The following is an 11,870-nucleotide window of genomic DNA, read 5'->3' as shown; positions in this document are numbered from 1 at the left end:
CCACCCTGGATTGTGCTCAGGGGTTGCAGGTCATCCCGCGTCCAGGCCTGCGACCGGCTTCCCTGACACTTGCTCCGAAGGCAGTCATGGGCCTGCTGGGACCAGGGGCTGCGGCTTCACTCCCTACAGCCCAGAGCCAAGGTCCCTCCTGGCCCGGGCGCTCGTGGGTCCGGGAGCCACCGAGGGGATCGACGTCTCGGACCACAGACCCCTGGCTCGGTTGGACGCTATGGGTCTTAAACTCTGGGCAGAAGAGGGGCTTGCTGCGGGATCCCGGGCGGGTCAGTGGGCCGGTGGACGTCCTGACCCTCAGGGTGCGGCTGGGCGTGCAGTCGGCCCTTTGTGCCCGCTGGCCCCGTCTGGTTTCCCCTCCTTGGACCGAGCGGACAGTAGCCTCGAGCCCCGCCGTCACGTGAGGAAAGCGGAGGCCGGGCACCTGGAGCCTTTGATGGACGAGGGGTTTCTGTCTCCAGGACACCCCAGTCCCGGGGCTCGCATCTGAGTGCAGAAACCGTACGGGGGGCACCCAGAGACGTGGAGGAAAGAGAATTTCCTCCTTGCTCTTGAGCACGGTCCAGCCTTGTGGATGCAGGGCTTCTGGTCAAGCGTGGAGCCCCCTCCCTCTGGTAGCTCCGAGCCGAGTGCCCACATGAGCAGCTCTGGGGCTCAGCCCCTACATCCCGTTCAAGTCCCAGCCCCAGTTCCTTTCTCCTCTCCTGCTTTTGCTTGGTACGGTTTGCACTGGGTTAAATGCCCCCTGAAGGGCAGGACGCCGAAGCCCCACGGAGCAGCAGCAGGGCCAGCACGGACACGGGGGAGGGCACGTCCTCCCCCCAGAGGCTCTAGCCCAGGGGCCGCAGGGGGTCCTGTGATCAGGCAGTATCTCCACCTTGACCGACATTTCTAGGAGCAACAAAGGTGGAAAGAATAAAACAGGTGAAGGCGTTTCCAGGCTGCGATGCGGGGCTGACCTGGCTGCGGGCAGAGGGCAAGGCCCACGGTCAGAGCCACGGCCCTGCTGCCGGAGGGTGTTCCCAAGCAACACGGCTGCGGGCATTTCAATGTCACGTGTCTTTGCCCGCTGAACCAAAAACACCAAGAACATAAAACCGAGGATCCACTGGAAAGTCACCCAGAGAAGGAAAAATCTCTCATAGATCCCATCAGACTAGGCTGAGGTTTCCCTGGCTGGAAGGGACGCTTGTCCATCCAGTACCGCGCGGCTTGGTTTGTGTCGTCTTTTGACGCATTCAGGGTGGGCATGCAGGGAAAGGCGGCTGGATGGGCAGGCGCTGGCCCCGACCAGGCCGGGCTGGGCACCTCACATGCGGAACCCTAAGTGCCTGTAGGGTCCACGCAGGTGTCCCCAATAAATGTTGACAAAATCTGTGCCAGTGAGCTCGCATCTCCCAACAGACGCCGCGAGGGAGAAACGGGACTGCCAGGACCTTATCTGACGCAGCAAAATGAACAGATGATGATGTGACGAGGCTGGGAAGGCAGGTTTGGCGTCAAGTCCCCACACAGGGAGCTCTTGGTGGATTTCACCTGGATGAGCCTGAAGCCAGGCCTGGGCTTTGCCGCACCGGCAGGCAGGCTGGAAGGGGGGAAGCCGGGACCTGGTCTCACCCCACTCTGGTCACCTGATGGTTTGTGATTTGTACACTAATATCCTAACATAATTCTCAACATAAATAAGCATCTCAGTGACTCTTAAGTTCTTAGATTTTATGGAAAGTCCCTAAATTTATACGTGTAACTTTTGTAAAGTAATGAGTTTGCCTCTTTGCCTTCGTGATGAGGACTGGCTGTGTTTAGGGGGAGTACAGGAGCTTGTCCTGTTACCCGGCTCCAGCTGGTGTCCAGGCAGCCCCTTCCTGCCCCTGCCTGGCCCCCAGGCCGCAGGGATGCCTGATGGGCCTCTAGCAAAGCTGAGGTCTCGAGTGGGCTGTAGAGGGTCCTCCGTGGGAAAGAGATCATCCTCCTTATGTAAAACAAGACCCATCTGGTTCTTACGAGCCTCAGAATGAAGAACCATCTTCCCTGTTCTCTGCACAATCCAGGCAGGGAACACAGTCGGTCACGTGAATTCTCCTTTCATACTCCATTGTTTTACATGATGTTCAAACTAGGTTTCTTTGGTGAAAGATGGTCTCCCCAAGTCGCAGAGCTGAGTTGGACTCGTCCTGCAAGAGCCCGCTTTGGGCACAGGGATGCTGGTCCTGTGGTCGCACTAGGCACCCCCCCCCACCAGGCCCCAAATGCCTGCCACTGTGACGGCGAAGCCCCGAAAGGGAGAGCTTAGCCGCAGAGGCTACCGAGCAAAGCCGTGAGGAACTGGGACCCAGACTAGTGAGTCTGGTGACGGGGCGGACAGGTGGAGGGACAGCAAGACCATCGGGTCAAAATCGGGCTAAAAGGGAGACAAAGGATGCTTCAAAAACTAACTTCACGCTGCTTCTCAGTGTGGCCACGGGCTCCATCTCAGCCAATGGAATTACTCCTCCTAAATTCTGCTAGTTTTGTTACTTTTTACGATATGCCCAAAGCAAGTCAATTAGGGAGGATTGGCCACTTGAGAGTTTGGCCTAAAATTCCAAATTGAGGAGGAGTGACTTTGCTGTGCTCGTGGCTTTTAGAGCTGAAGTTCCAGGACAACAGGAGGTGGGGCCACGCCCTGGCCATGGAGGCCATGGAGGCCACAGAGGCCAGGGCCACGCTGGGTCCAGCGGATCAGGCCAGCCTGGAAACACTGGGCCTGCGAGCCCACGTTTAACAAAACACAGTCACATCTCGCTTTACAAATACTGCTTTTTTTTTTTTTTTTTTTTTTTACAAATTAAGATTTGGGGCAGCCCTGTGCAAAACAAGTCTGTTAGCACGTTTTCCCAGTAGTGTTTGCTCACTTCGTGTCTCTGTGTCACATTTTCATAATTCTCATGATATTTCAGACTTTTTCATTATTATTATATTTGTAGGGTGATTCGTGACCAGTGATCTTTGATGTTACTCTTGTCACTGTTTTGGGTTTGTTTGTTTTTTTGGGGGGGGGTACACGGGCCTCTCACTGCTGTGGCCTCTCCCGCTGTGGAGCACAGGCTCCGGATGCGCAGGCCCAGCGGCCACGGCTCACGGGCCCAGCTGCTCCACGGCATGTGGGATCTTCCCGGACCGGGGCACAAACCCATGTCCCCTGCATTGGCAGGTGGACTCCCAACCACTGCGCCACCAGGGAAGCCCCCACTGTTTTGGTATGTTTTAGGAATGAAGTGTTTTTAATTAAGGCTGCGCATTGTTTCTTTAGCCATAATGCTACTGGCAACAGACTGCAGGATGGTGTAAACATCACTTTCATGTGCCGGGAAACCAAGAATTCTGTGACTCCCCTCGTTGCGGTACTGGTGGGGGGCGTGGGGCGCTGCAGGGACCACAACAATCTGCATGCTCTGACCAGTGACCAGGTCCTTCCTGCCTCGTCTGCGACAAATAGCCTTCCCTAGGCCAAGGGGCCAGACGCATCCACGCGTGTCCTCCTCTCTAAGGAAACGGTCCACATGCTCAGAAAATGTAGTGAGAAGCGTTTCTGAAAGTGAGGGCTGGGAGTATTCTGTCTGTTGGACACAATTGCGTTCCCAGCCAGCAGGGGGAGAGGAGACCGCGTCTCGTTTAGACTCAACCGCTTGCCTCCCTCCCTTCTCCCTTCCCCTCACCTCTCCTCCCTCCTGTCCCTGCTCCGCCATCTCTTTTCCCCAATGATCCATGACTGTAACTCTGAGACAGACTCCGGTCTGTCTCTCGACCAGGATTTGACTGGCTCCAAGGCCACGCTCACCTGCTTCCTCAGGTGTGTCTGGCAGTGGGCAGGTGCACATGGGGCCCCAGTTGGTAGCCATTGGTCTGTCCTGGGCACGGCTTCACCAAGGCCATGGCTGCTGGGCCACAGAGGCCCCCCCCTCCAGGGGTCTCTCAGCAGAGAGGCTGCATCTTAGGGGCACCTGCTCTGCGGGTGGGGTCCCACACGGGGTGTCTCGCAGAACAGACCAGGCTCCCCTGGATTCTCCACAAAGGCTGACAGTCGGGGGCCCAGACACCGTACACAGGGCACATGCAGCTGCGGGACGCGACTGGAACAGAGTACACGCAGACCTCAGACCACTCGCAGGCCTTGGAAACAGCACTTATATTTGAGCTGGGACAAGTTTTCACTCGAGTGAATGGGTACCAGGAGGGCAGCACTGAGGGTGGCGACCCTGCCCTCGCCAGGGACACACACATATAAATACAAACACAGCACGTTCCCTCACACGGGGGCACCTGCCACAGTCCCCTTGACCATCATAGTGATAACGAATTAGGAGGAAAATGAAACTGTTTTGTAAGTGATGCCACCAGAGCAAGGCGGCTCCAGCGGGCATTTTAGCACAGCTTGGTGTGTGGCTTCACACAGAGTGAGGTGGCCTTGACCACCAGGGCTCCCTGCCACGGTCCGGCCTCTCCTTGCCCAGATGTGCCCAGGGAGGGGAGGAGGGCTCGGACGTCTCCAGGAGGTTGGCCGCAGAAGCAGGGTTCGTAAAAGCTGCTCTGTTTTCTAACAAGCCAAAAACTAGTTTTCAATCTCCACCCTCTGCATCATGGCGCGTAGGGGGGAGGCTTCTCCCCGGGGAGGAAGTGGGTGAGGGTGAAGATGGGGGGGGCATTCGGGGGGGGCCGGTAGCTGGAGCCGGGCTGGGACGGAGGCTGCACATCCTCGGACAGAGAGAGGTCGGAGCCAGGTGAGGCCGGGAAGCCACCAGGGGGCTGCAACCAAACAGAAAAAGCCTCCTCAGCCGTTGGGAGCCCAGCACGACTGGCGCTCCTCAGAGCCCACCCTGGCCCGAACCCCCAGACCCAGGCCCTCCTGGTGGGAACCGCTCCCTGATCAGTGTGCGTTCCCAGGGGGCCGCAGGGAGGCCCCGATTCAGCCCCACTGGGCCCCCTTCTCGCCTGTGGGCACCGGTCTTGACATTCAGGAGGGTGGCTGGTGACCACCTGACATCGGGATGCACGGACGTGCAAACGCCGTCTAAGGAAAAGGCTGCCCAGCTCATCTGGGGTCCTGGGTTTACTCAACACTTCATATTTTACAGAAAAAACCAAGAACATCAACATTTTCCACATAGTGTGATGGTGAATTTTATGCATCAACTTGGCTAGACTACAGTGCCCAGATGTTTGCTCAAACTGCTGGATGTCATTTTGAAGGTGTTTGGTATCCATGATGAACATGTAGACCAGCAGATCACCCTCTCTGGTGTGGGTGGGCCTTGTCCAATCAGTTGAAGAGGAAAAGACTGAGGTTCCCAAGGGAGAGGGAATTCTGCCTCCAAACTGACTAGACTCAAACTGCAAAATCTGTTCTTCCTGGGACCTCTAGCCTGTGGACTGCCCTGCAGATTTTGGACTTTCTCCCTCTATATATCTATATTTGTATCATCTCTTTCTATAAATATATCTCTACCTGTGTCTACTATGTGCACACATGCTATTGGTTCTGTTTCTCTGGAGAACCCACACTAATACACATAGACACAAAAAGTGATTCTGCAAAGAGAATGTTGGGGCATGCCACAGACTTTAAATTAATAAAATTTCCAGTTTTCCTCCACCTGCCAACAACCTCTTAAATTTCTTTCTTTTTTTTTTTTTTAACTTCTAGAGGTTAAAAATGCCTGCTTAAAACCAACATTAAATAAAGCAAGCAACCCCTCTGTGATGGGACACAGGTGAGTGTGTGCAGGCTCTCGTCTTCGGTGGGGCCAGGTGGTTCCTTGCTTTCTGCTCAGCAGGTGCCCAGGGACCAGGGATGCCAGCCTGCCTGCCCCCTCTCCCTGGAGGAACCCCGGACCTCGGGCTTTGGAGAGAATTTCCTCACAAGTCAGGGCTCTAGGGATCCAAGGGCCCTGGGCCCCTGCACACCTCCATTGCTTTCTTTCTCTCAAATTCACACTTCTTTCTGACGTCAGGGGACAAAGGAAACCTCTAGAGAACATCCCTCAGATCTGCGGGTCCCCAGCTCCCACCAGGCATGTGTGTGGTCAGTTCTTTACCAGAAATGAGCAGCTGAGAGAACCAGGGAGTAAACCACACTGACCACGGAATAAACCAGTGGGAACCACAGAGGAGACAGCTGGAAATACACGGCAAACCAGCAAGGATTGCAGAATAAACCACCAGGAACCACAGGGTAAACCACCAGGAACCATGGAGTAAACCACCGGGAACCACAGAGTAAACCACCAGGAACCACGGAGTAAACCACCAGGAACCACGGGGCAAACCATCAGGAACCACGGAGGAAACCACCACAGACCACAGAGAAAACCACCAGGAACCACGGAGGAAACCACCACAGACCACAGAGCAAACCACCACAGACCACAGAGCAAACCATCAGGAACCACATAGCAAACCACCAGGAACCATGGAGAAAACCACCACAGACCACAGGGAAAACCACCAGGAACCACAGAGCAAACCACCAGGAATCACAGAGGAAACTAGGCTCTGTCCACACAGGCAATCCCATTGGGGGCAGACGAAAAGCCTCTTAGTTACAGGATGCAAGGTCCTTAGTTACAGGATGTGAGGTCCTTAGTTACAGGATGCGAGGTCCTTAGTTACAGGATGTGAGTTAATCCTTGGCGTGTCCTTGTGCCTGCACTTCCTGACCAGGCGACTCTGGGAATAAGGAAGGTGGGTTTTCTTCTAAGGTGATTGTTCTTGTGACCAACTGCTCCAAACAGCCCCCAAGAGCTGCTCACTCCCTCTCTTATGTGGGAGTGCTTTCCGCTGCTAAGGACTGGACAGGACACTTGCAATATCCCTTTCCTCCTCTGATGGGAACAGAGTCAGAAACATCAATCTGTCGTTTCCCTCCTGACGAGACACATAGCATCATTGATTTGTCAGCTCCTCAAAATCTGATGATTGACGTGTGTGTAATTACGCTCCTACGTGTGCTGGTGATAAAAGCTGATCAGGCCCTTGTGGAGGGAGCCCAGGCCGCCCTTGGGAGGGAGAATTGGGCGCATCTGCTGTTTCTGATGAGCCAGAGGCCCGAAGGTGGATGAGGCTGGAGTACGACACCGGAACAGAGCCACGTGTTCACCAGCACCAGCGGTAAGGAGGGGAGACCGTGCCCGCCCCCTGCAGCCCCGTCTCCCGAAGGAACAGGAGCAGGACGGCTGCCAGTGCCTCGGGTCAGGACCCAGAGCAGCAGGCGCCCGGATGAGGTGCCGTCCTCTCCGGGTCCTCCCTGCGGCCAAGCTTGCGGGAGGCTGGTGACAAACCAGCCAAACGCCGGGGCTCAGCCAGGAGGAAGGGCCCTGCGGGGATCGCCTCTGCCCCCAGCCACGTCCCAGAGCTGCCTGGAGTCCCCGTGTGCGGGCGTGACTGTGGGGTCTTGGGGGGGACGCTGGGAGGACTGGAGACAGCCGGCCCGTGGAGCACGCCCGTTCCTCGACGTCTGTGCATTTCCAAGCTGGTGTCTGAGACCACAGGTGGCCAGCCAGCCACGGGTCCAGCCCTCCCTCCAGCTGTGGGTCTCACGTTCTGGGTTCGGCAAACTAAGAAGATGAGGGGCAGACTACAGCGCCCAGGACACAGGCCACGCCCAGACGATGTGGTCCTTCCCGTGCTGGGGACCAGGGAGGGTGGCCTGGAGGTGGGATGCAGGTGACGCTCCCAGGGAAGACGAGGGCTGCCAAGGATGGCACCTGGGTGTCGGGGAAGCTGACGTACCCGCCCTGAGAAGTGACGCTACCGGGGGTTACTGGCAACCAGCTCATCTCCTGACGCTTGGATAATTCCTTTCCGTGTCTTAGAAATGGGAAGACTCTCGAGCCAGGCCCCTCCCAGACTCAGGACTCAGCTTGCAGGTCCCCATGCGGCCAGGGCGCCTGCTCGGGACTGGTGGGACGGCTAAGGGGTCGGCTCTCATGGGCAGGAGAAGGCCTCCCATGGCACAGCCCGTGGGCCACCACTCCTCGGAGACAGACGTGGCACCGCCCTCAGGCCAGGCCACCGTGGCACAGCCTCCTCTGGGAATTCCAAGGCCCCCGGAGCCCTGGGCGCGCAGCCACCAGCTTCATGTTCGTGGCGAGCGGAAGGAGCCAGGTGCGGAGAGGCAGGACTTGCGCCTCCACGGGGAGGTGGAGTGGTCCCTGAATCCCCGCCCAGCGGGCCTGTCCCGGGCGGGATGGAGGCTCGCCACACCCACTGCGCCCTGGGGCCCAGAGAGCCCACACCCACTTCCAGCCCCACGAGCTGCCGGGCCTGGGGAGGCCACCGTGGACCTCGCTGGCCGGGCTTGTGCCGCAGCCCCGGGCGGCCAGCCGGGCCGAATCTGCGCGTTCCTCTGCGTCATAAGGGGCCGCGGAGAGGGACACCACGCTCCCCTCAGCCCCTCCTCAAGTCTGGCCGCCGCCTCTGTCCCTGAGCTGGTGGATACATACACCTGTCCTAAACAGCCGCTGGCCCTGAAAAGGTCTCACGTCCCGTCAACATCACTTCTCGGGCCCTGGGACCCCGAGCTGCAGATGAAGATGTGCGACCTCACAGCAAGCGGCCGGGGTCTCAGCACCCCACCTGCCCACACACACAGACGCAGCCCCTCCGGTACCTTGACCCTGCGAACTTCCCAGAACTGCTCAGGGGCTGTTGTCATTGACACAGACCAGAGAACGTGCCAAGGCCACCGTCCCGCCCCCGACAAAACAGAGGCTGACAGGCTGTCTGGGCCAGAGGTGCTCACCCCTGCTCCCCGAGGACACAGGGCAATATCTGGGGACGTCCTGGTCACCACAGTGGCAGCTCGTTGGGCGGGACGCTGCTCTATGAACAGGCTTCACCCCCGCGTGCCCCCTTCCACAGCAGCCCCAAGGCCACCAGAGCTGTCCTCGGGTGAAGCCTGTGCTCCTGCCGCTTTCGTGGGTGCTGACAAGCCCTCGGCTCTACTCAGTGGCTCTGCCTTGTCACAGGGGCCCGGCAGCTGGCACATCCCTGGCCGCTCTGGCCAGGAAACTGCAGCCAACTTGTGTGGGACCTGGTCAGGGGTCAGAAAATCTCAAGGCCCCGAAAGACGTGGCTGGCTGGGTCACCAGGGCCACACGGAGCAGGTGCCCCAAATGCCGCCGGGGATGCCGAAGGTCTAGTGCGGGGCCTGGGGTCACCCGCCACATCCCTCAGTCGTCCCACCCCCTTTGCTGGTCCACACCAGCTACATCACCCCATTGTCTAAATCGGGAGGGGGAGCCATAGACCCCCCCTTTTCCTTCAACCCAAGCCCCCACTCCCGTGTCCCACCCGAGCAGCACTCCCTGGATGACAGCTGCCTGGGACGTGAGCACCGCTCCGGCCCGGGGACGCTCGGCCTACCTGCAGGGGCAGCGGGTACGACGAGCAGGTGGGGACAGCCGGGGGCACCGGGCAGAAGCCTGTGTAGGCCAGGATCTGCTGGGCGGGGTTGTAGAGGACCTGAGGCGCTGTGGATGGGCCGTAGGCCAGCTGGGGCAGCGGGACCTGCCGCAAAGGATGGAGACATGTCAGCCGAGCCCCGCTCTGGGGAGCCCCGTCCGGCAGCCGCTCAGGAAGGTGGAGTCCCGAGGGAGAGATTCCGAGTCCTTCCACCAGCCTCTCTCCAACCAGAACTAAAGCCCCAAAGCTGGGTTTCTTCTTGCTTTTCCTTTTCCTGTTTGTTCCGGGATCTGCCGAGAGGCCCAGCTAGGACCAGGCTCTATTGGGTTTTTTTTGGAACAGTGAGGAAACCCCATCTGTCTGCTCCAGGAGCGTGTGTCACGGGCATCTCCGAGGGGCGCTGATTCCAAAGATGCCCCCGGCTCTAGTCAGCAGGGCCCTCTCCCCACAGGGGCTCCGGGTGGCACAGGCGGGGGTAGGGCTCTGGCCGCAGGGATTTCTGGAGAAGCACAACCAAGACCAGAGCTTCCCAAACTCCTCGAACTCCGGCTTCCTTAGCTCATGGGAGGCTCTGATTCCCCAAAGGAAAACAGAATGTGGGCCCTGATTCTTGACCTCTCACCTGCCCCCAGAGAGGATGGGCTGTAGGATGGACCCTTCTCCAGAGGCAGGCCAGCCGCTCCCGACGGGGGGCTCGGGGTTCCCAGACCAGAGGTGCATGCTTCCCTAAGAGCCCAGAACCTGGATCCCGCCTGACACCCATGGGGCAGAGTCGGGAGGGGCCGCGACAGCACGGGTAGCAGCACAGACGGAGCATCTGAAAACTCATCAAGCCCCGGAGGTGCCAGAGCAGGGTCCTGAGGAGGGGGGAACGCAGCGAGGAGTGCACCAGGCGCTCCGCCCCAGAGGAGACAGCCGGAGCGGGCAGAGAGCACCCCAGAGCTGCCTCGCCGCCCCTGCCCTCGGGACGCAGGTAGCCCAGGTAGGAGGAGGGCCATCGCGCTTCCTTCATCCCGCAGGCCCAGTGCTCCGCCCTTTCCTACCAGGAGCTCTGGTCTGCGCGTCGAGTCAGTTAAACTCTGAGGAGTGAACAGGCAGCTTGAAAGCAGGGAGAGGACGGAAAACTCAAGACGGGGCCCAAGCCCAGCCACCTCGATGCCTTGATGCCTTATTCACGAACAAGCACAGCTGAGGGCCGACTGTGTGCGCCCCGACATGGCCCGGTACCACCGGAGCTGGGCCCCAGGGCTGCGGAGAGTGTTTCGGGCCTGAGGCCTGGCTAAGGGGATCCGGGCCAAGGGGGTTGGTGAGGGTCGTGGGTCAAGGATCAAAAGGGCGTCATGGGCTGGAGAGGAGCTGCCTGGCCTGGCTCAGCATTTCGGGGCCTGGGGAGGATGGGGTGGAGGTGTAGGGGTCTCCCAGAGGCGGCCTCACTCTGGGAACTACGGCCACTCTGCGGGGGACGCTAGGCGCCTCCTCCGGCCTTGGCTGCCTACACTGCCTGGTCTTGCCCTGACCCCTCGTGCACCCTCTCACCTCCGAGCCTCCCAGGACGGCAAGGAGACCCCACCTGGGCCAGCAGGACTGTCCACCTGCAGCTCTCATACCTGAGGCCAACGCAGACCCTTCCGCACCCAGGCTGGGCTGTAAGCGTGGCCACGTTGCCAGGGCAACCCCACCTCGAGAGACCCTCTGCAGACACGAGACTCCACGTTCTGCGCACCCGCCCACCCAGCACCCCACGGGACGAGCTGTCTGTGACCGGCCCTCTGGAGCCCTGAGTGCCCAGAGCTTTGGGTGGCTAGTGACGTGTCTTCGTTCCTTAAGATAATTCTTAAATTATAAGATCCATTACCTTACAAGAGCATCTACTCGTAGGTGTAAAATTTTAAGGAAGCACCTTACTTGCTTCTTACAACACCCCTGAGCTCTGGGTATGAGAAAGGAAACTCTCCAGAGCGGGGCTGACAGGTAACTCTGTGTCCCGTGTGACAAGCGGCCTTTCTGGGGCGTCGCTACGTTCCCGAGAGAAGCTCCAGAAGTTTTATTATAAACTCATGAGTACAGGGGCCTCTTCTGGAAAAGCCACCGGGCTGACGGCCATCCCTGGGGACAGCTCAACAGCCTCCACCCGGGCTCCCAGGGGCAGGACCCGAACAAGACACTCTGTGTAGCCATCGAGTCTAACCTCACTCTCCTTGGGAATCTGCCAAGAGAGAAAACTCTGACCTGGCCACAGCAGGAAAAGCCCCACCGAGGGAGCCCACAGACCGCACTGTGGGACCTGCAGACCCCAGGTGTCCCGGGGGCAGGCACCTCTCGTCCTTAAAGGACCGGATGCTTGTTGTGCACGCACGGAAAGACACCTTGCGACCGAGCAGGAGCTGGGCCTGGCGTCTGCACCACCAGAGTGGGAG

At 59.0% G+C, this 11,870-nt stretch overlaps 1 protein-coding gene across 2 annotated transcripts in view; it reads right to left on the bottom strand.

Annotated features, from left to right (window-relative positions):
* Positions 1-4,180: 4,180 nt before the first annotated feature.
* The window catches only part of TMEM255B (transmembrane protein 255B), a 32,527-nt gene continuing 24,837 nt past the window's right edge, over positions 4,181-11,870 (bottom strand). For both annotated transcript variants that reach the window (XM_081214681.1, XM_081214682.1), the window contains exons 8-9: positions 9,415-9,558; positions 4,181-4,797 (exon numbers count right to left, since the gene is read on the bottom strand). In XM_081214681.1, the coding sequence (XP_081070807.1) occupies positions 4,630-4,797; positions 9,415-9,558 (312 nt within the window). In that variant the 3' untranslated portion in view covers positions 4,181-4,629. The remainder of the gene's footprint in view (positions 4,798-9,414; positions 9,559-11,870) is intronic.

The sequence above is a fragment of the Mesoplodon bidens genome (genome assembly GCF_964165515.1).
Source record: "Mesoplodon bidens genome assembly, chromosome: 17".
In the NCBI taxonomy this organism is placed as follows: domain Eukaryota; kingdom Metazoa; phylum Chordata; class Mammalia; order Artiodactyla; family Ziphiidae; genus Mesoplodon; species Mesoplodon bidens.
This window is presented reverse-complemented; position numbering and strand designations above follow the sequence as displayed.